Raw genomic sequence first — 27,389 nt, forward strand, 5'->3', positions numbered from 1 at the left:
AAAATTTCTTTGGGTTTCCCTTCCAATGCGAGGCACGGAGAGATTTAATTAAAAAAATTTAACTAATATAAGATAAAATAAAAAATAAATAAAAAATAAATAAATAAATACTCGGATGAATGTGTCACTTCCGATTGAAAAGTCTGAATTCAAAAAGTTTCTTTACTTCAAACAGTTTCCTCTAATGACGAATTTGATTTACAAACGGAAAACTGTTGATTGTCCTAAGAGAAAGTAAATTTCTCTTTCTTACCCTCGACTTTACCTTAACCAAATGTCGACCTGATTCATAGAGGGTGCAAGGGAAGTACTGGTGTGTATTGGAATAGCCATCTTCTGCATAGTCAGTTATACCAATACAATTCGATCATTACTCATTGCGACAGAAAAAATAATCGACAGAGATTTCAAGGAACCGAATTGAGCTGGCAAAGTCAATGAATTAACCGCATCCATTTCTTTTCATACAAATCTTTAGGTTAGACTCTACGTTCCTTTAATTCAAATTGACGCACAATTAAACTACAAGCTGCATAATCGCTAAAAAAATTAAAATTGAAACAGCTGTAAGAATATTTTAACACGATTTAAAAAAAAAAAAGAAAAAAAGTGACAAATGAAAACGACCAAGTATACAAGTACCAACGTCCACAGGGTCCAGCAATCCAAGGATAGACTAAACTACTCTTTGCACAATTTTTTTCCCCCTAAGTAAATTCGTTGTTGGCAAGTTTCGGAAGGGGTTCCAACTATAGTCAGGATCTACCGTACAAGCAGAAAATGAAGCAACGCCCATTTCTCCCAACTGGATACGGAACCATTGAACTCTAGTCCACAGTTATATGGAAGAAACGAACGCAAAAGCTTCAAGTGGCGGGTTCAATGTACATGCGTCACACGTACAGCTTGTCTTTAATAAAATGCGCAGCAGGTAAGGAGCCAATGAAAATTGAAGTTACTAAAATGCTCTCGTTCTCCATGCAAGTTTCAAAGTAAAAAAAACAAATTCGTGCGTCGATCGCACGTCAGACAAGTGTTAAACGTTTTACTTTGAGTCACCTGGGTCTTTCAACTCTAGTCGACAGCCGGATGTGAACCGGATCTCAGGCTCCCATCAATGCAATAGGCAGCAGCTGGGAAGGCACGCTCCAATACATTGGAGTAAAAGCATCTTCAAATTAAGGTCTGTTGCAGGGACGAATTTGAAAACAAGACATGGACAGAGCCAATGAAAAAGGAGCTTTGAAACGTTTAAGGGAATTATTTAAAAAAAAGAGAGAAATACGTCAACGGTAATGTAAATATGGCCACCAAAAAAAGTGGCTCTGCAGGTATAACCCAGCAATTGAGTGGGGAGCATTTTCGGTATAAAAAGGCGACTGCGATCCCATGTTTATCATCGAGCAGCAGCAGCATCGGTAATACAAGCTTCACTCTTCTTCCTAAACTCCCAGGTAAGTTGACTTTCTACTATATTTATTTGATATCGCTACATGGTGAAAACTTTCTCCTTTTCCACAAACTTCAATTTAATTGCAATGATTCAAATTTGTTACTTGTCTCTCATTATCCATGTTGCCTGGACATTGCCCAGTGTCAAAATGAAGTTGCTCTTCGCATTCGTCATCATTGTCATCGCCTTGACTGTCGTCTACGGCGCCCCTGATCCCTGGAACGAGTACAAGGTAATATTCCCAGTTTGCCCTTTTCGCTGTCCATCTCTATACTCGTTTTCCCATTTCATCATGAAACAAAAGAACATCAAAGAAAGTAAATCGACAAACGTTAATTCAATTTGTTCTTTTGGCAGATTAAACATGGCAAAAAATATGGCGTATCTGAAGATGGCCAGCGCAAGAAAAACTTCCTCGCCAAAGATGCACTTATCAAGAAACACAACAGCCAGAAAAATGTGTTGTATCAGCTCGGACACAACCAATTCTCCGACATGGTAATATGGACCCTCAATTTGTTGTAGATATTCAATTTTCATCCAAGACATTTGTCGCTTGTTCAATTTCAATTATACGCTCCTCAATATAAAACTCGCCACAATTGACTTGACAGACGGCCGCTGAATTGGGTAAATTTATCGGTGCAGTTAAACCAGCCAATAGAACTCGATCGTTGGAGGCGATGGTACCAGTTGATGCGGAAGCTCGACAACTTCCCACCAGCGTAAATATTTCCATTTAGATTTTTTGCAACGGACATCAATAACATCATTCGCATTTTATGATCATTGCAGTTGGACTACCGCGGCAACGCTTGTTTGGCGCCAGTTAAAAACCAAGGACAGGTAAGAAGTCTCTTTCTCAAATGTGTTGGTAAAGGTAAGATCAAATAATTCAAAAAAATTAAATTTCATCCAGTGTGGAAGCTGCTGGGCGTTCGCTGCCATTACTCCACTCGAGTTTGCTCATTGTAAGAAGAATGGCTCTCTCGTCACTTTGAGGTAACCCTTCGATTGCATCCGCCAAGTTTTAATTCTAATTCTATTACATTTTCCATTCAGCGAACAACAATTGGTCAACTGCGACCCATATGACAGCGGCTGCAACGGCGGATGGTACACCAACGCTTGGTATTACCTACGATACGTGGCCCTTGGATCGGCCAGACAGTCGCTCTACACGTACACAGGCAAAGTAAACAGAAAAGTCAACCGACGTTTATTCTCTTTCTGATACCAACAATATGTGTGTTCTACGTGTCTAATATTTGTCGACATCGAATGCATTTTCAGAATGAAACTTGCAAATTCAACTCCACCATGATCGGAGCAAAGATTTCGTCATATGGTAACCTTCCAGCGCTCAACGCCACCAATATGCAAGCAGTTTTGGTGAGCAAAGGTCCTCTTGCGGTTGCCATCACCGTCGTCAATTCTTTCTACTCATACAAGTGAGTTGCAACAGTTTACAAGGTTCCAGTTGTTTTGTTTCAACAATCCCAATTTTCTCTTTAAAAATGTGTTCAACAGGAGTGGCGTCTACAATGACATCGCGTGCGACAATAAAACTGTCAACCACGCTGTGGTCGTCGTCGGCTGGGGAACACTTAACGGAGTCAACCACTGGATCGTCCGCAACTCGTGGGGCTCATGGGGACAGGCGGGTTACGTCCTGATCCAGCGCGGAGTCAACAAGTGCAGAATTGAGCAATATCCCTCGACCATTATATCTGTCGTTTAAAAACAACTTTTTTCTTCTTTCCCCCATCATCTAAACCCGTTACCGGTTCGTACATTTTGTCAGTCCTGTACGCCCACGTATACTCTTGAAAATCGCAATGAATCATTTCCTATTTTGAGAGAGTGTCTGAACCCGCAATTGGGAGAAGTGGGGTTGTTTTCTATGGTGAATTGGGATTTCAATACATTTGGGTTACAGCAGCAATCTAGTATTTTGAAAAGCAAATTATTTCAAGGAAGCCAGTCCCTTCATCTCACAATATTATCATCACCAAAATCTAATAAAAAGAGACTTTTATCCGCCTTTTTTTAGATACATTTAGTTCCACGTTAAACGGCAGTTGTCATTTCTAATAAAAAAAAGAAAAAGAAAGACATTCAACATACTTTAGGCAAGTGCTAATCAAAAAGTTTAGGCAAGTGCTAATCAAAAAGTTTTAATTCAAATTTGCCTATTTTTCATATTTCGTCAGTTTCATTGACAAACAAAATAAGAGATGGAGCGAGTGAACAAGTTGAATAATATAAACCTGAGTGCCATTTCAGCCTAAACGAACGACTCGGGGCTCATGGGGCCAGGCGGGCTACTTTTTCATCCAGCGCGGAGTCAACAAGTGCAAAATCGAGCAATATCCAGCGGTCATCATATCTGTCGTTTAAAAACAACTTTTCCTTCTCAAACGACACATTAGATGACGACAAAATCAGCTCATCATGACCGAAAAGACCGATCCATGTTTCCCCCAAATAAGGTTCTGATAATCGGAGCTAATGAATGGACACGGAAAATGATGATGCCCAACCTTCTTATATTTTCTATCTATTAAAAATTAATTGTTGGCACTTTTCGGGAATGAGGTTGGATGTGAGTTTCCACTGGTCAGGATGAGCTCAACATGTAGAATAGCATCCCCCCCTCACATTCAACCTTCAGTAGCTAGATTCGATATTTTGTTGACCGATTCAAATTCACAATATTAAATAATTAGTCATGTTTCTCAATAAATCTCACAATTTGACAGACGACCGCTGAATTGAATCAATATTGTGGAGAAGCCTCCAATACCCTCCAATACAATTCCATCATTGGAGTGGCACATAACCATTAACATGGGAGGTCGAGCACTCCCTACCAGCGTGAGTATACTTCACTTCAATCTTGTCTACGCACCATTCAAATTTAATTATTGCAGTTAAGACTACCGCGCCGATAATTGTTTGATGCCCGTAAAAGACCAAGGACAGGTAATAAAATTCATCAATATTTTTTTGGCATTAAATAAACTTCGTTAGGGGGGGGGGGGGAGGGGGAAATGATCTAGTGCGGCAGTTGCTGGGCGCACACTGCTTTTATTTCCCTCTTTCAATTTTCTGCAACAGGAGCGGAGTCTACAAGCAATGCGACTAATCGGGAATCAATCACGCCATGGTCGTCATCGGCTGATGGGCAACAACGACCAGCAATCGAATCGACTAAACTGGATCGTATCCGGAATTCATGTTGGGGAACCGGAAGGGGCCTGTCTGGTTACATTCTGATGCAGCGCGGAGTCAACAGGTGTAGGCCTAATAGCATCGAGAAATATCCCGCTTACGTTATAGCAGCCTAAAGAACGCTAACAGCTCTATATACAGTTTATTCCTACGCCTTTTATAGGCTATTAATATCTTTAACTAAATCTGTGATCAAACGCATTCCGATCAAACCATAATGGACCGATAAAAGTGCAACGAAATGAAATTTGAAAATTGATACCGATTTCCATTACTTTTGACTTCATACAAGTCAAGACGTAATTAAGCGAATGGCCAGGATTTAAAAAAATAATAATAATTAAGTTGAGCTGGCACAGCGTCAATCAAATTAAATTATTCGAATGGAATATCCAACGGCAAACGCATTTATGAAAGCAGAGTAGAAATTCGCCCTCATTGTGACAAAAAACTGACAGACCAAATTTAGCGCAACCGAAAGGAGCGAGTGGAAAATGAACGAAAAAAAACCAGACAGGTAAGTGACTGAAGGTCGACGTTTTACCCTTTTTTTATTATTCAGACACCCTCTGCACGTGCACACTTGTCTCTCCCGGATGTGAATTATATACGTGTAGAGATCCCGGATCCACCAAACACGCACGATATGACGGGGGGGCGAAATCGAAACGCGGCTCCATTTATCGCAAGTGTTTTTTCGTTTTTCAAATAGGTCGCGTACAAAATAGTCATAAAATAAAGAGTCGATTCAGTTTCGTGCGTCACGAATGTGTTTCACATGTGAGAGACGAAAGAAAAAAAAATGCCGACTAAATGCTGGCTGGGACAACCGATGATGATTAAGATCTGCGGGACGATATAGACAGAACTGAAATGCACGGTCTCCATATTATCCAGCAACGGGAGTATCACAATTTTAGGGGGAGCCTTGATACAACAGATGCGCGATACTATGGGTTTGAGGGAAAACAAAAAAACCTTGGGAGTGAATAAGGTATAACGGGAGACGAGTAGAAGTATATACCCTTTCCATAAGCCAGTGACAACGAACATAAGCCGGCCTTGGCTATTAGATGCAATAGATTACATCAAACGGGCGGGGACGCCGAAAAAAAAACACGAAGGGGGATTGTCAATAATGCACACGAATGATGTGCCAAAATGGGGGGGAGGTAAGACAAACAGCGAGAGAATAAATGACTCCATTTTGGCTATAAAACAAAGAGACGACGCTATGTGCTCTGCATTCGAGCTGTGGTGTTCACTTCTCTTCCCCGACCCAATCTGCAGGTAAACTTGTTGTGTGAATAAAAAATTATTACTAATAACTTGCAGGAATAAATTTTAACTGGTGTTATCCTTTACTCTGTTCAGTGCATATCGCAATTTTATTTTTATATCGTCATGAAAAACGATTATCCCGTCTGCGTTTGCTGCCTGGCCCACTGCATTTACTGCCATCCACGAGAAAACTCACCCAAGAACTAAAGTTATTCCAACTGAATAAAGTTTACTTTTAAATGAATTAATGTTCCCTATGTGTGATTGTCCTCCACAATGTGTTCGATGGCTCCAAAATGTTCAAAAGAAAACTACATAGCATTCGCAATATCAGCACCTACTAGGTTTTCACTGCACCTAACTGTCTGAAATGTAATAAAATTTCATATGTCCCCATTGCACACTATCTCTGCTATGCTCTACCACATCGAAATAAGTTGATTTTTGTAAAACAAGAAGTGAGAGATGTGTTATTGTTGTTGGACGTTCAGACACCTCGACAAAACGCGCAACAAGTTGCCTTCCAACTTGTTGGCTATTCCCGACCGCCAACTTGCAAATTTCTTTCGCTAAAATCGAATCAAACGCACGGATGGAAAATGAACTGCTGCCAATATTACGCAATGGTTAACACGTAGAGGAGGGTGTTATGTAATCGACGGGGATGAACTTACAAATGTTAACAAAGTGGTCAAAAAGACTAACTTGGTCTGCCCAGGTTATTTTTTTTTTCTTCTTTCATTTTCAGACGATTTAGCAATAGAAGGTTCTAAATATCCAGGCAACAAATCGGGCAAGTGTACATACGAGATAAATAAAAAAAAATCTTTTGCGGAGGAGCTATAAAAAAAAAACCAGGCAAAACGGCAGAATAAACCATTTGACGTTTCAATGAAAAAGGGTTATAATGTTAGGCGTAAGTCAGAAGAACAAACGGCTCTCGTACACGGTGTTGTGCGTCACTACGTGCGTCACGAGCCGTGTGCTAAAAGCCTTCATCTCCAGACGAAAGCAGCAGTGTTTGAAAAAAACCGATAACGTGGTTTATAAGCCTTCGCAGCATCAGCTGTTTCTCGGAAATTCTGGCAATTGAGCCGAAAGATATACGATTATTGTCAATTCTTCTGTTTGTTCCAGTCGCCGATGAACCACAGTCTCGCCATGTTATGTAAGAGAAAAAGTTTTATTCAAAGAACGAAAGAAAAGTAACGTCAAGTCTTTGAAAATTGAAATACGCGCGCATGTGAGACGATGCCGACAATCTTCTGGCGTGCCATATAAAAACGGGCGGAAATACGTCAATGGGCGTGTACCAAAACGGCTAGGCTAGTCGGACGAAATTTCTTCGGATATAAAAAGAGGGATCCACCGTGTGATACTTTACATTCGTTCGGGCAGCTTCGATTCCAAGCCTTTTCCCGCTCTCTTCATTCCATTTCGCAGGTAAACAAAAAAAACAAACACATTTTCTATTTACTTTGTTCGTTCAATCAAAGTGGTTTTTAAATAATTTGGGCATTATCTCTCGTTAGATTTTAAAAATCGCCATGCAAGAATCCGATCCCGTTTGTGGTTGCCATCTCTCCTACTGCACTTACTGCAATCCGCGAGCGCACTAATTCCCGGAGCAAGGTAATAGCGAGATTTACGAGATTTAGATTGAATTTTGAAAGAATTTACGTAAGGTGATTATTTCATTGGACGCCAGATTCGATATCACCTGGATCGATGAGCCTGAGATGCGACAAGACGGCAGGGGAAAATCCTTAATTACGTATTACTCTTAAAATTCTTTTAATCTAACATTACGGTGAAAGCTAAAGAATAAGAAAATATTGTCTCAATGATGCGGCCCTCAACACCACACGCAACATTCAATTCAACATTCTATTAACTTGTATTACTTTGTATAGTCAAATGAAGCTGACACGCTCTCTTATTAAGCATAATGGTTATTCCCAATTTCACTTGTGTGTCGTCTCTCAATACATTTGTTAATCGATAACCTCCCATGCAATTCAATTCAACAAGGAATATTCAAAGACAAACACAAATGAGTTGAAAATTCAGACAAATAAAAATGAAAATTCGAATATAAAGGTCAATTTCATTTGACATGCGAGATAACGCTAATAGAAATTTTTATATCGGACACAAGGGCATCAACTGTGCGCTTTACATCAAAATAAATTCAGGGTAAAAGTGTGTTTCTTTTCTTTCCCCCCATTTTCAAAAGTGGCAAAGGGAAATGAAGTCGACAACACCAACAGCGCACACCTGAAAAACGTTCCGTGCGTCATTTAGTGCGTCACGAATGTGTTTCGATTCTTCACGGTCAGGTGAAAGACAAAGCGGCCGACTGTAGGGGTGGCAGCACACAATTCAACCGGATGTCCCAGTGAAATCAACCTTGTGCTCGAATCCGGCTTCGTATATTCGTCTGTGGACGGGGCAATGTCATTTGAAAAAGAAAAAGGTGGCGAGGTGGACGCCATTTCGCCATGTCGACGAACTTGAAAATTCAAACTGCGCGCCCTCCGATAAACAACCAATAGCAACTAGACTTTCAACGCTGACACGTAGAGTGGATAGAAAACGGAGCCACGTCAAACGGGCGTGAGTCAAAAGGCTCGTCAATGCAAAGAAATATAAGACAAGTAAGTGGCTCTAGTTATATGTTGGCTACTTAAACGAGGCGACCCAACCGTTCGGTCTCATTCGTTCGGCGACATCCCTCCCTCACTAAATCAAGGTAAGATAAAAAATCCCGTTTGATTAAAAAATTGTCTTGATCGAAGAGACTATGGATGCCTGTTTTTTGTGCATAGTGAAATTTAATTTTTTCGCGATGGAAAACGACAGTCCCGTTTGCGTCTGCTGCCTGGCCCACTGCGTTTACTGCCATCCACGGGCAAACTGATAATTTGAAAAAGAATTGCAAGGTACTGACAAATTTTTGACAGCAAACAGCATTTCTATGTCTAAATTTGATGCTTTTACTGGCAGATGTGGACGATGTGGATTTGAAACAGGTACAATTTAATTTAAACGGACTGCAATTGATAACACAAACGTTCCTGACTTTCTATGCGCTGCAATGAATTTCAACATGGAATCTCCCTGCGTCTTTGAAAATCATTCAAGTTAGATTTGATTTTGGGTATTTTGTTGTTAAAAAATTGTAAATGAATTCGTCAGTTATTTTCATTCTTGGGTGATGGAAGACAGAAATGAAGGAAAGACTCGATCAATAATTCTTGAATCCTCAATTAACAGGAAAAATAAATTGACAACTGAGCAGGACTTTTTTTTTCCACTTGCAATGACTACTACTAACAAACTCGTTTAGTAACAATCAAAGCGCCACTAACAATAGCATATGCCGACACGGGACGCGATTCGATAACAAACTCCGTGTGCATAAATAACGCCACGGGCGGTATCGCAGCACGATGACGCAAATAACAGACGAAATGCCATAAAACAGACGATTTTTTAAATCCACAGGTGTCTATGTAAAGACGAAAATGGGGGAAAAATAAAAATGGACCCATCGTCAAAAGCTTATTAAAACAATCGTCAACGGGAAAAGATATTCCAGTAACGAGATAAAACATAAAATGGACTCGAGGAAAAACCAACGCTAAAACAACAAGAAACAATTTAAAACTTGGCAACAGGACCTGTAGCTAAGAAATACGAAATGTCTTCCAACTAGAAAACGGTAGTATAACTCATTTATACCGTACTTCATATTCTAATTGGAGGTGCGTACAAACACTTGGGCTGCATCGACATTCAAATACTTTCAAAGTAAAATTAGGCGATCTAATTAAAAAGAAGCCGTACATCAGAACTTGATGGCAACGTTCACCGTTTCCTGACTGGGTGTCGTGGCGAATGGGCGAGAGTCTTTCGTTTCCCGGATACGACCCGCTGCGCACCAATAAAAATCAAACAATAATAAAAAGGAAAAGAGAGATCGGATTACAAGAGCAAGTTGAAACGCTTTTCATTGGTTGCGACGATTGCAGAATAATGACGCAACAAAGGAAGGAGCCAATGGGAAAAAAGGCGTTCGTGAGTAGAAGAAATTGTTTCACGTGTTACTTGTTAAAAAGAAAAAATGCCCGAGAGCAATGCACTCAAGGACAAGTTCTGGCAAGGGCAAATTGAACGTGACACGTGCAAAATGCTTACGGTGCGAGCACACAACGAATCCTTGAAAATTCCCCAAATAACACGAGCAATTTTCAAATGTCGAAAGTCAAAGAAAAAGTAAAAAATTCTAAACCCAAATTTTGCTATTGACACGTGTAGAAAGGTGGTACCAGTTTGAGTTCCGACTAGTCAGGATCCTTGTCCAGGATCTCATGTACAGAGGAAGAATAAACGCCCATCTCTCCCTAACCTCAAACGGAATGTACCGTGGAACCATTTCACTCGAGCCCTATAGAAACAAAAAACGAAGCGCAAAAGCTTCAAACGATGGGTTGCTACGACACAAGTACAGCAACATATGAAAAACACGCACAGGAAAAGAATAACCAATCAAAATGTAGTTGCTATCCGCCCAGTCACTCTATGCAAGTTTCAGGGCCGAAAAACATTTCGTGCGTCAGACAAGTGTTAAACCTTTTTTCTTTTTCAAAAAACACAGTCACCTGCGCGTCTTTCAACTACCGCCGACAGCCGGATCTGAACCGGATTTCAGGCTCCCATCGCATATAGCTATTGACAGCAGCTGGGATGGCACGCTCCAATACATTGACGTAAAAGCATCTTCAAATTAAGGTCTGTTGCAGCAAGGACACATATGAAAAATTTAGACATGGAAAGAACCAATGAGAAAGGAACTTTGAAACGTTTTAGGGAATTACAACAAAAAAAAGAGAGAAATACGTCAACGTAATGGCCACCAAAACAAGTGGCTCTTTTCAAATTGGGTGGCCAAATTTTTGGGTATAAAAAGGCGACTGCGATCCCATACGTTTATCATCGAGCCACAGCAGCATCGGTACAAGCTTCACTCTTCTTCCTAAATTCCCAGGTATGTTGTTATGTGATTCCCTACTGTTTGTTTGATGCTATGGCTATGTGCCTGAAAACTCTTACCTTTTTCACGAAATTTCAATTTAATTGCAACGATTATAAAATTTTTGTTATTCATCTCTCATTTCTTATGTTGCCTGGACATTGCCCAGTGTCAAAATGAAGTTGCTTATCGCATTCCCCATCATTGTCATCGCCTTGAGCGTCGTCTACGGCGCTCCAGCTGATCCCTGGAACGAGTACAAGGTAATAATCTTCACGATTTGCCCTTTTCGCTGGCCATCCCTATGCACCATTTCCCCATTTCATCACGAAAAAAAGAACATCAAATTTCATCCACATTTCAATTTGATCTTTGTCAGACGAAACACAGCAAAAATTACGGCGCAACTGAAGATGCCCAGCGCAGGCAACTCTTCCTCGCCACGGATGACATCATCAAGAAACACAACAGCCAGAAAAATGTGTTATATCAGCTCGGACACAACCAATTCTCAGACATGGTAATATGGACCATCAATTTGGTGTATTGAATAACAATCAGACAATTACGCTCCTTAATAAAACTCACAACATTCGACTTGACAGACACCCACTGAATTGAGTCAATATCGAGGGGCAGTCAAACCCGCCGATAAAACACGATCATTGGAGTCGATGGTACCAATTGATGCGGATACTCGACAACTTCCCACCAGCGTAAATATTTCCATTTTGATTTTATTCAACGGACATTAATAACATTATTCGCATTTTACAATGATTGCAGTTGGACTACCGCGGCAACGCTTGCTTGGCGCCAATTAAAAACCAAGGACAGGTAAGAATTCTCTTTCTCAAATGTGTCAGTAAAGGTAAGATCAAATAAAACCAAAAACAAACAAATTATATTTCAACCATAGTGTGGCTGGGTGTTAGCTGCCATTACTACACTCGAGTTTGCCCGGTGTAAGAAGTATGGCTCTCTCGTCACTTTGAGGTAACCCTTCCAATGCATCCGCCAAGTTTGAATCGTAATCCTATTACATTTTATTTTAGTGAACAACAATTGGTCGACTGCGACCCATACGACAGCGACTGCAACGGCGGATGGTACACCAACGCTTGGAATTACCTGCGAAATGTGGCCGGCAGATCTGCCAGACAGTCGCTCTACTCTTACACAGCAAAGGTAAATTACAAGACAATCGACGTTTCTCTTTTCTATAACCAACAATATTTCCATGTTTTAATATATTTATCGACATTGAATGAATTTTCAGAATGCTACTTGCAAATTCACCTCATCCATGATCGGAGCCAAGATTGCATCATACGGTAGCGTAACATACCTTACAGCGAAGAGCGCCGCCGGTATGGAATCAGCTCTGCAAAGATACGGTCCTCTTACGGTTGCCATCACCGTCGTCAATTCTTTCTACTCATACAAGTGAGTTGCAACAGTTTAGAAGGTTCCAGTTGGTTTGTTCAACGCCCCCAATTTTCTCTTTAACAATTTGTTCAACAGGAGCGGCGTCTACACCGACGCCGCGTGCGACAATAAGGGTGTGAATCACGGTGTGGTCGTCGTCGGCTGGGGAAACCTTTCAGGAACTGACTACTGGATCGTTCGCAACTCGTGGGGAAGCGGATGGGGAAGCTCCGGTTACATTCTGATGCAGCGCGGAGTCAACAAGTGCAGCATCGAGACATATCCCGCGGCCGTTGCATCTGTCGTTTAAAAACAACTTTTTCTTCTTTCCCCCAAAATTTAAACCCGTTGCCGGTTCGTACATTTTATCACTCCTATTACGTCCATGTTCTCTTGTTTGCAATCAATAATTTCTTATTGTGAGAGTATACTACGCGGTGAATTGGAATTTCAATACATTTGGGTTACAGCATACATTTTGGTCGCCAGCAGCAGTCTCTTCATCTCAAATGTTATGACCAAAATCTAATAAGAAACCAGACTTTTAACCGCCATTATTATTAGAGATAGGGGACTAGAGGTCTATCCTAAGAGAAAGTCAAATAGCATGGAATAGCCAATATGAAAACTTTTTTCTTTCTCACGAAATTTCAATTTAATTGCAATAATGATTCAAATTTGTATTGGCCAATCATTTCCCATGCTGCCTGGACATTGCCCAGTGTAAAAATGAATTTGCTCTTCGCATTCGCCATGATTGTCATCGCCTTGACTGTCGTTTACGGTGCCCCTGATCCCAGATCATCAATGAACAAAGGTAAATTCAAACATTTTTGGGATTTGTCCTTTGGCAAATTTGTCCTTTGGCAAAAGCATCTGACGATGCCCAAGCGCAAGAAAACCAATAAAGCCACCGATGCTACCATTATGAAACACAACAGCCAGACAAACGTGACCTTTAAACGCTTGCACACAACAAATTCTCCGTCCTGTTGGAATAGGAGCGGAATCTACAATGACGCCGCGTGCGACAATACAACCATTGGTGTCAACCATCACGCCCGTGGTCGTTGCCGGTTATGGAACACTTAACGGAACCAACCACTGGGTTGTTCGCAACTCGTGGGAAATCGGATGGGGAAGCGCCGGTTACATCCTGATGCAGCGCGGAGTCAACAAGTGCAAAATCGAGCAACATCCCGCTTAAGGTATAGCGGCCTTAATAACGCTGACACATCCAGTTTCCTGCGCCAGCTACGTGCTTTTTATCTCCTGGGCACAACATCAAAATGAATTTATAGTTATTTGCATTCCCATTAATTCATGATGGAATATAGGAATGTAGGAATGAAACGACACTTCAACATTTATACCGATTTCCATTGTACTCTTGACTTCATTCCAATCAAGACGCAATCAAGCCAATGGCCAGGATTAGAAAATAATTAAAAAAAACTAAAAAAAAAAAAAATATCATTTCAATAAGTTGAGCTGACATGCCATCTCGATCAAAAACAATCAAATTAAATTTCGCGAATGGAATCCAACGGCGAACGCATTCATTTAAACAGAATAGAATTTTGCCCGCATTTATTTGAAAAAACTGTCCGATCAAACTTGGCGCAACGTAATAAAGGGCAAGCGCAAAATGAACGAAAAATCCAGACAGGTATTAAGTGAAGGTAGACGTTTTATCACAGACAACAATAGGCAAAACGTTAGAGCTTTTTAAAAATCCGTTAAAAATGTACCAACTAAACTTTAGAGCAACACCTAAGCAATCCTTATGTAACAGTGAATGCTGCAGGAGAAGCATCCAGCATAGGAGGAATAACAAACTCGTGCGGAACTTTACTGCAGATGGGACACAGACAAAGTAAAGGGCGAGTGTGATGTAAGAAAAATAAATTTGAACGTCCGAGCCGCCGTTCTCGCTATCGATTGTCAAACTAATCTGTGGAAAAATTACAAGGTACGGCAAATAGCGGAACCATGTTATGCACAGCAGTTAAGTTAACTATTAGTTAACGAGTCCGTTAACTTATAATTGGCAGATAAGCATACGTAATACATGTGGTGTAATTATACACCGAATCCTTGCAAATTTGAACGGATCCCCCAGTGTTTTTTGAATGAATCCGTTTTTTTTATTTCAAGTCAAGAAAAAAGAATGACGTCAGAAGCCTGCGATGACGTTTTCATATCGTAAAATTAAATTACATTTTCAGGACTGATGGCAGCAAAATGTGTCGGAATGAAGGCTTTGGGAATTCTTTGCAGAAATTCACGATTGCTGCGATTCTGAAAACGCAGAAGACAAGGAAAACGAAAAAAGTGTCACGTCAACAAGCCAAGACGTCTAAAAAACACAACTTTCTGTTTCTACGACAAATAAAATAGTAGGGAAACGAAAAGTATCAAACGAGTCAGACAAAATTTCCCCATGATGATCTTCCATATAATTGATTCAATTTACGTCAATTTAGCAATACTTAAAAATTCCAAAACATTGTGCCAATAACCATCGAATCGGCACACTCCATCCCGTAAATGACTGGCGAATCGCTTTCAAATCCCACCAAAACAATTTCAACTAATCCTCTCCAGACGTAACACCCAAAAAATCAATGGCGTCCTACCTTGATGAAGAATACTGCTGGACGGCAGAACCGAGGGAAGAATAGGCTACTCGCAGCTCTGGCTGCTCCATCCGTCGAAGGGAATCACGACCGACATCAGTGTGGAAATTGAAGAAAGGCGTCCACCGTCCTCGTGAAAAACTTGAAGAAGTAATGATGTGGGAGGTTCCTTACCGCCATTGGCCAGATTGTTTCACTTGAAACAACCACTTGAACAATCCAGCAGGGAGAATCCGGGAGAATCAAGTCAATCAGACAATCACATCATCGACATGGACAATCAAATCAATTGTTGAAGATCATCAAATTTTACAGATCATAAAAGTTCAAAAAGTAAATTTTGGGAACACCGCACACACAAGAATCGGAAGGAACGCACTTGATGACTTGATCCTAGCAGCAATCAAAACCAAATGAAACTGTGGGTGTAAAACAAAAGAGAAAATGGCGGAATGAGGAAAGAGGGGTAAGAGGAAGAAACGGCGGCCATCATGAATTTTTGTTTTAAATCTACCCCCACCCTCTTTTTAACAGGTTATTCACCTCCCACCGGGAATTTTCTTTTGTTGTCATGTAAATAAAGTCGATGGCGAGGAGGAAAGGGACACAAATAGAAAAACAAAAAGTTCGTCAACAATCAAATTTAAATAAAAAGATGTCGCTATCACCAAAGACGAAATAGATCCAGATGTATCATTAACTTACGTCGAAATAAGATACATATATAAATAAAGAAAGTCAAAATAACAAAAAGACGAAAATGCAAAACAATTGAATAAAAAAGACTCAACAAATTTCTTTTCGCTGTAAAAATGTCAACATATTGTATACGATTAAAAACACGTTGACAAATAATACACTAAGAGTGAAACACGGTCAAACACTAATTAAAAATGTCAGTAAGAACAAGATTTCCAGAGAATTTACCCGTATAATATTTCATTGAATCTTGGGAACTAAGTTGTTGCAATGTTGACTTTAAGAGTCGAGATTGTTATCAATGTAACGTTGAACGAAGCCGAATACTGCAGATGTGTAGTTCATCACCAAGCATTCTCGAATCTCCCTGTTGTATATAACCGACAACAAAAATGCATCAGCATGATTCCTGTATAAACATCTAGAACACTGGCAAAAATCTACCTGGCTGAGCAATAGTAGTAGCGATGGATGGCGGTTTGGAGAACTTCCTGAGTAACTCTTAAATAATCCACTTTTTCCTTCCCTTTGGCAATGACGGCGGACTGCAATACGAGACACATGGACGTTTCCACTTTACCAATTAATCTATAAATCGAATCAATTATTTTTTGCTTTTAATTATAGCCATTTCCTTTTGTGGTTTGACAAGTGACTCACTGACGAAGGATTTGAAGATGGCCCAGGCTTTCTGACGGGCACAATCTGCCGGAATCGTAAATGTCGTGGATAATTGCATAGAGATGAAGCACCACAACTATTAAGCTGCGATAGATCTCTTGTAGCTGAATGTCTTCCTGTATGAACACAAAAGAAAAGATGCGTCACAAAATGAATAATACTGAAGGGGTCATTTTTACCGTAGAGAAAACGATGAAATGATCTTGAGGAAGTGACGCCAACTGGTAGCCATCGCATTTACGTAACGCCTTTTGATTCCAACATTAACGTAGTCAAGAAAATTAATTTTTTTTTAACTATGAAACTCAAGACCATATAAAACAAACCGAGGGCGAATAAATGCTATGGATCAAGTGCAAGGCTTGTGAAACGACAAGCTTTAACTCTTTAGTCAACGAGAACTGCTCCTCTTCTCTCCTGGCGTCGTTTAATTCAAGCAGTTCAGTGAAATGCTCGTCTACTACGTTTGAACGGATGTAACCGAGTGAATGCTGGACCAACGGAATTCTCCCATTTCCTGTTAAATCTCTCCACGGCGAATCTTCGGAGTGAAACATGTTAGATGAGAAATCGCAAGGATCGACTAACGAGGGGATGAAAGGGAAGCGCAGCAATGACTCCGCCTTTTCTTTTATCTTCTGCTGAAGTCTGATGGTCTCCAAACTCGTCATCAAATCATCAGACGCCGTAACCACCAAGAAACCTGAAAGATAATTGAAATAAAATAAAATCAATCAATGAAAATAAATAAAACTAAAATAAACGAGATTTAAAAAAATTAGAGATTCGACAATTTCTTTAGGTGATCTTACAGAGCAACCATATGATGGAGAGCATCACAATATGCTTAATGCTGCTCATCCGATCAATGGAATCAATTGAATGCAATCAGGTTGAAGTTTAGGTTCGGGTTGCAAAGAAGAGACTGGTATCGAAACTAAAGGGACTTTGCTTGTTTATACACTGATGGAAGGTTCAAGAGAAAGTAAGAAAGAAGTAAGGCGTGTTCAGGCCCCTACATTGCATCTTTCCAGTTTTTTCGAATCTTCCAGCAGTTCCACAACCAAAAACCCTAGTGAAAAATTTGAATAAGAAAAAAGAAAAGAAGGTCTACGCCGCAGGTCAAATGTATAGTGAACAAAAACCACAATTTTCACCGTTAAAAACAAGGTAGAGATAGAGAGTCCAGAGTTGTCTAACAGGTACACTGGTTATACGTTTTAAGTAGGGCGTGTAATCATCGCTTAGCGATGATGATGACGTCAGTAGCCTATAGGCTACTGACGGCATAACTTTACGGCGAGATGATACCAAAAAAGCCCAGAGCTCAAGCCAAAGAGAATGTGGTCATCATGAAGTCATCACCTTGACATCGACGAGGTTGCGAGTTTCCCATCTAACGGAAAACTATATAGACGATGGCCTCGAGTCGACCCCATTACTTGCATCATCGCTTGCATCATCATGATTCATCATAAGAGATTTAGGGTGGGGATGGTATTGTGCAATGGAAAGCGGCCATCATGCTGAATTTAAATTTTTTCTTACCCTGCCTCTTGGTTGAAAAGGACCGGCTAATTCCTGCTGGAACAACAGAATTCTCCCATTTCCTGTCAAATCTCTCCACGGTGCGTCTTCAGAGTAAAACATGTTAGATGAGAAATCGCAAGGACAGATTATTAACGAGTGGATGAAAGAGAAGCGCAGCAATGACTCCACCATTTCTTTTATCTTCTGCTGAAATCTGATGGTCCCCAAGCTCGTCCTAAAATCACCAGCAGACGCCGTAATCACCAAGAAACCTGACGTATAATTGAAATCAAACCCATCAATGAAAATAAATAAAATTAGAGATTCTGCAATTTCTTTTGGTGACTTACAGAGCAACCAAACGATGGAGAACATCACAATTTGAATCAATTCAATGCAATCAGGTCAAAGTTTTGGTGTCAAAACTAAACCGACGTTGCTCTTTTATACACTGATGGAGAGTTCAATATAGGAAGCAGGAAATAACTGAGGCGTGTTCAAGCCCGTACATTGCACCTTTCCGTTGTTTTCCGTAAACAAAAATTACAAATACATTGAGGTCTATGCTGCATGTTTAGTAAAAATAGAAAACAAACCCGATTTTCACATTCAAGATGAAGAGAGAGTGAGCGAGTCCAGAATTGTCTGACAGGCACGTTTTAAGTAGGGCGCGTAAACATCAGGCTTCTGGCAGGCAGCATATCTTTGCGGTGGTGGGATGACTTTTTTAAACGGGTAATACCATAATAAAGATTGGATGTTGGGTTTTAGGTCCGCCAGTGTGGCAATGTTTCTCGATAAATTTTATAATCTTGACATAAATCAATTCAAGGAAAAAAACTTGTTTTAATACGGTTTTCCAACCGTCCACTACGACTGTACGTCTGTACACAAAATCAGCGGGGAAAGCGTTTCTGCCCTTTCATTCCTCGACCTATATCAGTTCTTCTTGATATTATACTGTTAAGATACTCTATGCTCCGCCACCTAACGGACACAAAGCATATCCTCTACCTAGAAACAAACTGATACCAATGCGCCGAGGCTCCTTGGAGAGGTTCCCGAAGGGCTTTTTTTTTTTGTAAAATGTGGTTTTGTAGTAAAGGTGTAAAGAAAGAAAAAAACGGCGCATTCAATCAAACTCACATTTACAATATTTAGAAGCGTCGAATGGTGAGCTTTGATGAGATTTACTCGTAGAGGATAGATGGAAGAGCCGTTTGAGTTGTGTAAAATGTCATTTGCAAATATTGTTGTATGGTTGTGTTAGTAATTCCGATCTCTTGCTGTGCGCGCGAGTTTCCCGATAGAGGTCGCATAATTTCATCGGGAGTTGCTGTCCTTGGTTTTAAAACCTGAAATGTTTAATTGCTGGGTGTTCGGAGGAAACCGCTCGGCAAGACTTTTGATTCGACAAAAAAGGCGGCTTTAGTGCAGCCAAACAATCGAAATTGTATTTCCCATAAACTAATGACACAATTTCGGGTGGTTTTTTAATTTTAAATAAGCAAATAATTTGAATGAAAGGCTAAGAATTTCAAGGATTCAAAGTCGGTGGAATGAAAAGTGAACGAAGCTGAGTCTTGACGGGCTTCAAAGCTTCGACGTCTTCGTCCCAGTCAGTGTCGCTGGGAATGGCCATGGTCTTGGTGATTGGCCAACGACGGGCTAATATCTGTCAGAGTCAGCAGCGTCTCGTACAACTTGGTGGCCGTGATTTTACGAACGCGAGGGAACCGATTCACTAGCAGATTTAACAGGTGAATGATTGATTTAGCGAACGTCACTTGATCACCTCTGAGTAGGTGACAGTACAAATCCACCGACGATATCAACAACTGTAAAAAAAGATGCTAATCAACAGTCTAAATTAGATTTCTAAATATTTAAATTCGTAATTTAATTTAAATGAATACTTTTAACGGTTTACCGCCATATTGGTCATCTCAGTACGAATCAAGGTCAACAGCGACCGTGACATAGATTTGAAAACGGAATGAGTGGCGATCGGGATCAAATAGTATATAGTAACAATTGCTAATAATTACCAATATAATATAATAATTGTTCGACAAGCCACGATTGAGAGGAGAAGTGCATGCACGCCAAATCCTAATGAGAATACGCAATGCTTAAGCAAACAGAATACTATCAGGAACTTACCCAACAAAATTAAAAAGAGCGCCAAGTCTCTCGTTTACACATGTCTCTGATTCTGATTAACCGCACATGTGGTTAATCAAGCATTTGCTTAAAACATTACAGCTAAACCATTTCCTTTTACCCACTAAAGCTAGAAGGATGTACCACTCAATAAGGATCATAACTTAATTATTGAGGTGAAACAAGATCCAGGAAGGCATAAGGTGAGCAACCTAATGTATAAACAGGAGAATTTTGAGAAATCCCAAATAACATCTGCCACATATTGAATTCCTCCATTCAGTAAGGGCAGGGAATTTTATGCATTTTTGTTGCAGAGCCATCGCGTACATGCATCGTAGGCCTACTAAGCTATCATAATGACAATCATTTGAATTTCTTTTACCTATATACAAGCATCAGTTGAGTATGACGCCACCATTCAAATATTAGGAATATCCTGTAAGATAAAGACTTGTTAAATGAAATATCTTAATTGTCACGATGTCATTGAAATGTCACTGACCTTAGCATTCAACACTGTCCTTCAGACTGGGTCGGTATAAATAAATTATCATTCGTAGCTAATCACCGCAACGTGAAACTCTAATTACTAATGAGAAACGCTTATCTCCCCACCACAAAAACACTGAAGACACAAAAAAGCTATCTGATTCATTTGAAGAATAAAATATAACATTTGGAGCTTCAATGTTCTCTGGATATTTTATCCTTTCTTAAGCTATCACAAAAGTTTTGTTTACCAGGGATAACAAAGCTTGAATAGAAACAGAAAGGATTTTGGAAAGAGCAATACACACGTACCTTTCAAGCGACTTTTCCTTTATACCTACACATTATTGTCTAGAAGAACAACCTATATGAGAAAAGAAAACAATTCGATTTTTAATAATTAGCCATGTTTTAAAATTGAAGGATACATACATCAGTGAATGTAGATAAAGTATAAGGATGATGGATAATTAGGTGATGCATCGTTACAGAGCAGGCCTACTTCAGAGAGAAAAAGTTGTTTCTTTACTTTCATTTAGAGCTTTTAGAAATGAAATTTTATTAACCTCAATGAACTTAAAGTTAGTTTCACGACGTCAGCAACGTCACTCACTGGATTACCTAAGATAACACACAAATTAGCTTTATGAAGAGCAGAGGAAAGCTCTAAACTGGTATGTTAAAAATCAGTGGGCAATTAATTGACCTTGTCAAATTCAAATGAACGAGAGTTGAAAAATCATCAAGAATAGAGTGATAGAATTAATGCTTGATTGTGATAGAAACCTGTTTTATTGTTACCCACCACGTTTAGGACGCATAATGGGATGGCCGAACAAGGACAACAAACAGTTCGTGAGTCCAATTACACGGAAAAACATAAAAAATTATATCTAGCCTCTAGGACAACTGAAACATCCCGTAAATTGACTAAATTCTATTGCACCGACAGCCTGTCGGAGCTCAAAATGCATACTTGGCTATTCCACCGACACACGCCGCTAGGGGCGCTATAATCGATCGGTCGGTGCTTCATGGCCCATGCCGATGTTTCAATTTCAATCGTGTTTCTAGTATCCCTAGCACAAGCCAAAAAGAATGTGGTCTGGCATCGACGAAATTTCTTCTACCGACGAGTTTTTCTATGTACAACGGATAAATACGCAATGCCCTATTAATAACAAAATTAGAAAAGAATTAAGACAGATTATTCAGTCAAATTAGCAAATGTTCGCAGAAAATGTTGTCTGTACAAATGGCTTCGTGATTCAGCTGAGAAAGGAACCCAGCCATTCGCCGAATACTTGGGAGTTGGGTCAGTTGAATTCAAACGCAACTAACTATGACGGTTGAAGTTCAATTTGTTTACTGCACTAGTGCACTTCGACCGATAAATAAAAACCACAATGTATCCGGATATAGGCTGAAAAATATGTCCGACAATTATCATTTCGCAACGTATAGGCTACAGTGCGTTTTAACGACTACCCTAATTTATTTTGTAATCGCGGCTAGCTTCATAAATTATTGTTAACTAAACTTGCAACACGAGACACACACTCCATTACATGACTCATTTGGGGACAATGAAAAGCGGCCATCATGGATTTTTTCTTACCCTGCCTCCTGGTAAAAAAGAGACCGGCAGATTCAAAAATGTTGTCAAGTTAATGTCTTTGTTCAGAATTTCAGACCAAGTTACCGAATTAAAATTACTATAAATTAAGTCCACGAATGTGATAAACTGATAATCAGTTTATAAAGTAAAAAAAGTGTGGCCGCAAATTTAGTAGTGAAATATATTTTAACGATTTTAACAGTTTTCTGCTGGAGAAAATGTGCAATTGCTTTGTGCTGAGCTGAGAAATGCATCCATTTTATGAGCTTTGATCACAACACACGATTTACTCACAATCTCTGTTGACTCTGTACCAGGAAAACTGCAACATCAAATCCTTTTGACATTTTCATATCTGCATTGACGTTAAACGACTTAGCTTCACACCGTGTGTGTTTATAAATAAAGATATGGAAGGGAAAGCCCGAACGCTATGTACAGATAGGAACCGCCATCTTTAAGCTAAAGTCTAATTTATGTAACGTCGTTTTACCTTCTATATAAATTGATGCACAGCCATCAGTCGACCAAGTAGAACCAACCGCAATTGCAAGTTGAAAATGGCTGGGTCGTCATTACCGAAGATGTTGAGCGTTCTGATTTTATTGGCGTGTCCAAATTACTTGACCGGAGCTTCAATTACTTTAGAAGACAATCTGCAACTACTCGCCGATAATTATGTTCGTATAATTCTTTCCACTTAAATTTTAAACACTTAAATTTAATTTCTTTATAAATTTAATTTCAGAAACTGATGGAACACAAAATGAATCAAATGGAATCGAAAAATAATCAACTTGAGTCGCAGCTTCAACATCTTCGTCAAGAGTTCACGTCTAAAATCAATCAACTCGAGTCCAAAGTTCAAGAGCAAGAAAGGCTTTTGATTGCCCTGCAGAGCCCATCGAGTTTGAAATCAGTTCAACTTAACAGCAAAGACGAAACTTATGGCCAATCAAAGGCCATGCCAACGTCCTGCGAAGACTTGCGGGTAATCGGGCACATCTGGAGTGGATTGTATTCCGTAATGGGAACTAAAATGGTCCAATCTGTTTACTGCGACTTCACCAAACCGATTTCTGACCCTGGTAACACTCGCCAATCAGTTTGATTCTTATCAAAAACGTTTTAAATAATTAATGTAATAACAGGTTTCGAGCAAGTGCTCGGTAATGTCGACATTAAATCCACCTCGGCACATTTCTACGCCCAGCGTAACACTGACGGCTTCGCCCAAACCAACACGCCAATCATCTTCGAATCGATCAAACTCAACGACGGAGGATCGTACAATAGTGGGACCGGGAGATTCACGGCGCCAGTCGGCGGGAAATATTTCTTCTCCTTCACGGGATTGGTGAAATTCCCGGCCTACTCTTATCTGATTCGCACCGACATCGGAATCTACAAGAACGGCGCATTCGTCGGATTCAGCCAGGCGGATGAAGTGGTCAACAGCGGATTCCAATACGAAACCATTTCTCTCCAGTCGACGCTCGAATTGGTCAAAGGCGATCAAATCTGGGTGGCCATTTCTTCCATTTCGTCAGGTGTCACCCTAGAGGGCAATGCCTACACCCACTTTAACGGTTTCCTACTGGAGCAAACCTTGTTTTGAACCCAAATATGAAAAACTTTAATAACAATTCAATTAATCGATTATAAAATGAAATAAAAGGATATACAATCATTAAAGCCTCTGTCGTCTTTTGCTGAAACTCAAATCATGAACAATAATTTTGACAAAACTATATGGGGTGGCAGAGAAACAAGGAAAGATGAAGCGGACCTTAAGATAAGGTATAATAATAGAACATTCAGAATATAGGAGCTATAACTCTCTGATTGCACAACTTTCCGGAGATAGTACTACCTGTTGAAAGGGGGAGGGGGGCTATTATTCTAAAAATTTGATTCCGGAATTAAATTGTACGTTCAAGTATATGGCTCAGAAAACTGAAATTGTCGCGGAACTTTTAGACTTTGTTGTCCATCTTGTGAAGGGCCTTTTCCAGTCTGTCGAGGAAAATCGCTGCGTGGTGCGGTTGGAATACCAGTGAGGGACGCAAACGAACAGCCACTGGGCCAGCTCCTCCAGTTTGAACACCTAGAACAAAATTATGAATTAATTTAGCCCGTCATTTTAACATATACAATTAATTAGATGCATACCTTCGACTTTCAATTGTTCGACCAGCTGGTCACGTTTCGCCATGGAATCGCAGTCGAACGCGCAAAATGTTCCGCGTCCCCTGACATTTTTCACCAAGTTGGGATACCGCTTACCGAATCCCTTGAGTCCGTTCAACAAAATGTCTCCTATTTAATACAAATTTAATGAATTAAAAAATAAATTTAATGATGTACAAAATAGATATGACTAACCTGTCACTTTGACGTTTTCAATCAGTTTGTCCCGTTTGATGACGTCAATGACTTTTTCCAACAAGACGACTTTCGATGGCTCTCCCATCCAAGTGTTGAATATTCTGTAGCCTTCCCGCGGCCTGAAATATAATCAACAGAATTAACATTTTAAATAAAATTCGTTTTTAATTTGACCGGAATGTGTGACTCACCTGAATTCGGGGAGGGAGAAGTATCCGCCGACCAACATTTTCTTGGAATACGTGACGATGTCGACCGGGTGATCCAAATTGAAATGATCGTGACACCAAAATTCGCCCGTCGTCCCTCCGCCCGTTTGCACTTCGTCAATGAGCAACGCAGCGCCGTTCTGATAATTAATTCACAATTTTATATTTTCCATGTGGTTTAAAAAGAATTAAAAGAAGAAACCTTTTTGGCAATTCGTTGCAGCTGTTGGAAAAACGCGGGTGATGCGTGATGATCTCCTCCTTCGGATTGGATGGGCTCGATGACCACGCCGGCCACATTTTTACCGCGTTTGTTGTACCGCTCGAAGAGTTCCTCCACTTCGGCCAGGCAGCGGCGATCCTCTTCCTCGTTCTCACGGACGAAATCTTCCAGCGGATACTGCGTTCAATTCATTCACGATTGGAATTATAATTCACTTAAAAATTATTATGAAATTAACCTTGTAGCGGGGGAAGGTGCCAATCGGCCAGTCCATCGTCGGGATGTCCAATTTGTGGACTGGCTTGGTATGTGTCGTGATTAACGTGCCGAATGTTCGACCGTGAAAAGCACCTGCGGCGACGAAAGAAAGAACCGAGGATTACAGCAGGTAAGGGTGTTTCAAGACATTAATTATTCTAAATATACCCTTGAACGACAGCAAAGTCAAGTCTGAGACACCGGGCGTCTGATTCATGATGCAACTCGTCTCCTCTTCCGGCGTGTAGGGCGCGTCTCCTCTCTGCTTCCGGCGGTACCAAACGAATATCGCCTTGTACGCGTTCTCGTTCGAGCAGGATCCGCACGCCATCGTCGTTACCTTTTAATCAATGAATTAATTTTTAGCCATTTTAAAATACGATTAAATCGAAAAATTTCAAATGAGCAACAAACTTCTGTGTGTCCTTTAGGGGCGACACGCAACAAGGAATTGTAGACTCTCTGCGGATAATTTTCTCCGGGAAATACGCCAAGGGCGGGTCGATTGATGAATCTATTCATTTAATTTAATTTTTCCTTTTTAAAATAAAATTTTCAAAAGAAGCGGGTCAATATTTACGTACGTTCGAATGTTTTCCTTATCTAGCAAGACGTCCAATAATTCCGGGTGATTGTAGCCCAAAGGCACGGAAGAAATTTGAGTGTAGACGTCCAGCAAAATGTTGCCATCGACGTCGTACAAATAATTGCCTATGCTCTTTGAGTAATCGGCAAACAACTGCACAGCATCTGAAATCTGATTTTTAATCAAATAGAAATTTTAAAAATAAATGATCGCATATTTACGTACTATATCTAATTATAACTCACTTGAATTGTTTTCATTTCAGCCAACATGGCCAGGGATCTTGGGCCTGGAATGGCCGTTTTGACTTCGGGACCCGCCGGTTCTCCAGCGACGAAAGCCGACGATAGATACCTAGCATTATTGGCCAATAGAACGTTTGTTGGATTGTGAACGGAACATTTAACCGAATTAAACGAATTCAATAAATTCCTCCAAATCATTTTTTTTCTTTTGCGTTGTGTGTAATGAGCAGCAGCAGGGTGAGGACTTGTTAGCGAAGCGAACTGATTTCATTAACTGCGCAGCGATTATGGTCTGTCCTTATGTACATGTAGTCTAATCTTCTCCTAAATGCTATGTGATAATATGGGAAAAGCAATCTATCCGTTTGACTAGAGGTCCTGTTTTGTATTGATTTAAACTTGGCAGCGCAATGCAAACACGAAGAGAGAGAGAGAGCTCGTTTCGTGCCATCAGTCGATGTTTGTTTACAAGAATCTTTTGTTGTTTTGTTCGAGTCTGTATCTCTCGTCTCAAAGTTCAGCCAGTAAAGACAGATAACGAGTGCTAGCTGTGAGGGCGAATGTGGGTTAAACTTTACGAAAAATGTTGTTATTTTTAAATTGACACAGTTTTGAATTCCCGCGAATTAGCAATATAAACAAGATTGAATGACATTTAATTAAACACAAACACGCCGACCCGTTAAACTATCGATTATTTAAAAAAAAACGGATAACAACTTGCTTTAAAATTCTATCTGGAAACTTCGACGACTTTATTCTTTTTTTACATAACGAATTTCTGTTTGAACACGGGAGATAAGACTATTGATCAAACGCCACCTTATTTACTGTTACGTCATACCTCCTTCTAGCGGCAGAGCCCTATTTCTGTCAATATGAAATGGATCTAGAAATTTCGAAAAATATTTGGACAGTATTACTTGCTACCGCCGTTGGCATTTTATGTGGCCGCTATGTGGGTAGGAGAAAAAAAGGGCCAGACAACGTCTAGCTAAAATTTAAAAACAAATCAAACGATAAAATTTGTTTCGCAGCCGAAAGTGTAACACGGCCGATAACGAGTTGATTGTTTGACTGTAAAGGTTCGGTTGACGACCAAACGTTTGGAATCAAAAACAGGCTATACCCATCCAATCAGACCTTGCGTTGTTGTTGTTATACGTAGCAAAATAAAACATTCAAGTAAGGATTTAATATGTCAAAGGTCCATTTTACCTTCATTCT

At 40.1% G+C, this 27,389-nt stretch overlaps 3 protein-coding genes and 5 long non-coding RNA genes across 11 annotated transcripts; 5 read left to right on the forward strand and 3 right to left on the reverse strand.

Annotated features, from left to right (window-relative positions):
• Window positions 1-1,346: 1,346 nt before the first annotated feature.
• LOC124338305 (ervatamin-B-like) lies at window positions 1,347-3,398 on the forward strand. The gene is made up of 9 exons (XM_046792442.1): window positions 1,347-1,454; window positions 1,595-1,685; window positions 1,811-1,951; window positions 2,068-2,178; window positions 2,249-2,299; window positions 2,373-2,455; window positions 2,516-2,648; window positions 2,747-2,904; window positions 2,984-3,398. The coding sequence occupies exons 2-9, from the start codon at window positions 1,602-1,604 to the stop codon at window positions 3,192-3,194; spliced, it is 972 nt and encodes a 323-aa protein (XP_046648398.1). The 5' UTR covers window positions 1,347-1,454; window positions 1,595-1,601; the 3' UTR covers window positions 3,195-3,398.
• Window positions 3,016-26,449, reverse strand: LOC124338245 (4-aminobutyrate aminotransferase, mitochondrial-like). 3 transcript variants are annotated; one of them, XM_046792339.1, is made up of 10 exons: window positions 26,163-26,449; window positions 25,916-26,088; window positions 25,746-25,845; window positions 25,500-25,671; window positions 25,312-25,424; window positions 25,053-25,250; window positions 24,833-24,990; window positions 24,639-24,760; window positions 13,560-13,633; window positions 3,016-3,100 (listed from the first exon to the last, which is right to left on the reverse strand). In XM_046792339.1, the coding sequence occupies exons 1-9, from the start codon at window positions 26,358-26,360 to the stop codon at window positions 13,581-13,583; spliced, it is 1,287 nt and encodes a 428-aa protein (XP_046648295.1). In that variant the 5' UTR covers window positions 26,361-26,449; the 3' UTR covers window positions 3,016-3,100; window positions 13,560-13,580. The 3 variants fall into 3 exon arrangements, with proteins under 3 accessions (XP_046648295.1, XP_046648294.1, XP_046648293.1); XM_046792337.1 differs by lacking the exons at window positions 3,016-3,100; window positions 13,560-13,633 and adding exons at window positions 23,944-24,360; window positions 24,426-24,572 and having other exon boundaries at window positions 26,163-26,446; XM_046792338.1 differs by lacking the exon at window positions 3,016-3,100 and having other exon boundaries at window positions 13,501-13,633; window positions 26,163-26,448.
• LOC124338416 lies at window positions 3,626-6,450 on the forward strand. The gene is made up of 5 exons (XR_006917811.1): window positions 3,626-3,847; window positions 4,135-4,330; window positions 4,387-4,438; window positions 4,574-5,977; window positions 6,062-6,450. It is a non-coding gene; the product is annotated as an uncharacterized LOC124338416 (long non-coding RNA).
• Window positions 7,302-7,973, forward strand: LOC124338366. The gene is made up of 3 exons (XR_006917727.1): window positions 7,302-7,411; window positions 7,501-7,600; window positions 7,677-7,973. It is a non-coding gene; the product is annotated as an uncharacterized LOC124338366 (long non-coding RNA).
• On the forward strand, window positions 8,366-9,265 carry LOC124338405. The gene is made up of 3 exons (XR_006917796.1): window positions 8,366-8,720; window positions 8,797-8,910; window positions 8,975-9,265. It is a non-coding gene; the product is annotated as an uncharacterized LOC124338405 (long non-coding RNA).
• On the reverse strand, window positions 15,846-17,163 carry LOC124338391. The gene is made up of 4 exons (XR_006917777.1): window positions 16,630-17,163; window positions 16,430-16,566; window positions 16,214-16,357; window positions 15,846-16,136 (listed from the first exon to the last, which is right to left on the reverse strand). It is a non-coding gene; the product is annotated as an uncharacterized LOC124338391 (long non-coding RNA).
• On the reverse strand, window positions 20,227-22,312 carry LOC124338417. 2 transcript variants are annotated; one of them, XR_006917813.1, is made up of 5 exons: window positions 21,441-22,312; window positions 21,202-21,256; window positions 21,068-21,133; window positions 20,948-20,999; window positions 20,227-20,582 (listed from the first exon to the last, which is right to left on the reverse strand). It is a non-coding gene; the product is annotated as an uncharacterized LOC124338417 (long non-coding RNA). The 2 variants fall into 2 exon arrangements; XR_006917812.1 differs by lacking the exon at window positions 20,227-20,582 and having other exon boundaries at window positions 20,628-20,999; window positions 21,441-22,205.
• LOC124338310 lies at window positions 22,751-24,052 on the forward strand. Its single transcript, XM_046792447.1, has 3 exons — window positions 22,751-22,933; window positions 23,002-23,341; window positions 23,405-24,052. The coding sequence occupies exons 1-3, from the start codon at window positions 22,814-22,816 to the stop codon at window positions 23,869-23,871; spliced, it is 927 nt and encodes a 308-aa protein (XP_046648403.1). The 5' UTR covers window positions 22,751-22,813; the 3' UTR covers window positions 23,872-24,052.
• Window positions 26,450-27,389: the final 940 nt, after the last annotated feature.

This window comes from Daphnia pulicaria, chromosome 4, assembly GCF_021234035.1.
Source record: "Daphnia pulicaria isolate SC F1-1A chromosome 4, SC_F0-13Bv2, whole genome shotgun sequence".
In the NCBI taxonomy this organism is placed as follows: Eukaryota; Metazoa; Arthropoda; class Branchiopoda; order Diplostraca; family Daphniidae; genus Daphnia; species Daphnia pulicaria.

Bases quoted from the DNA above. Each gene is read 5' to 3' on its own strand.
- LOC124338305 (XM_046792442.1), top strand. From the start codon at position 1,602: ATGAAGTTGCTCTTCGCATTCGTCATCATTGTCATCGCCTTGACTGTC. The intron at 1,952-2,067 runs GTAATATGGACC...TTGACTTGACAG, and splicing joins ACAACCAATTCTCCGACATG to ACGGCCGCTGAATTGGGTAA. The intron at 2,179-2,248 runs GTAAATATTTCC...TGATCATTGCAG, and splicing joins CTCGACAACTTCCCACCAGC to TTGGACTACCGCGGCAACGC.
- LOC124338310 (XM_046792447.1), top strand. From the start codon at position 22,814: ATGGCTGGGTCGTCATTACCGAAGATGTTGAGCGTTCTGATTTTATTG. The intron at 22,934-23,001 runs GTTCGTATAATT...ATTTAATTTCAG, and splicing joins AACTACTCGCCGATAATTAT to AAACTGATGGAACACAAAAT. The intron at 23,342-23,404 runs GTAACACTCGCC...ATGTAATAACAG, and splicing joins CAAACCGATTTCTGACCCTG to GTTTCGAGCAAGTGCTCGGT.
- LOC124338245 (XM_046792337.1), bottom strand. From the start codon at position 26,360: ATGATTTGGAGGAATTTATTGAATTCGTTTAATTCGGTTAAATGTTCC. The intron at 25,425-25,499 runs GTATATTTAGAA...TCGTCGCCGCAG, and splicing joins GACTTTGCTGTCGTTCAAGG to GTGCTTTTCACGGTCGAACA. The intron at 25,251-25,311 runs GTTAATTTCATA...AATTGAACGCAG, and splicing joins GCACCTTCCCCCGCTACAAG to TATCCGCTGGAAGATTTCGT.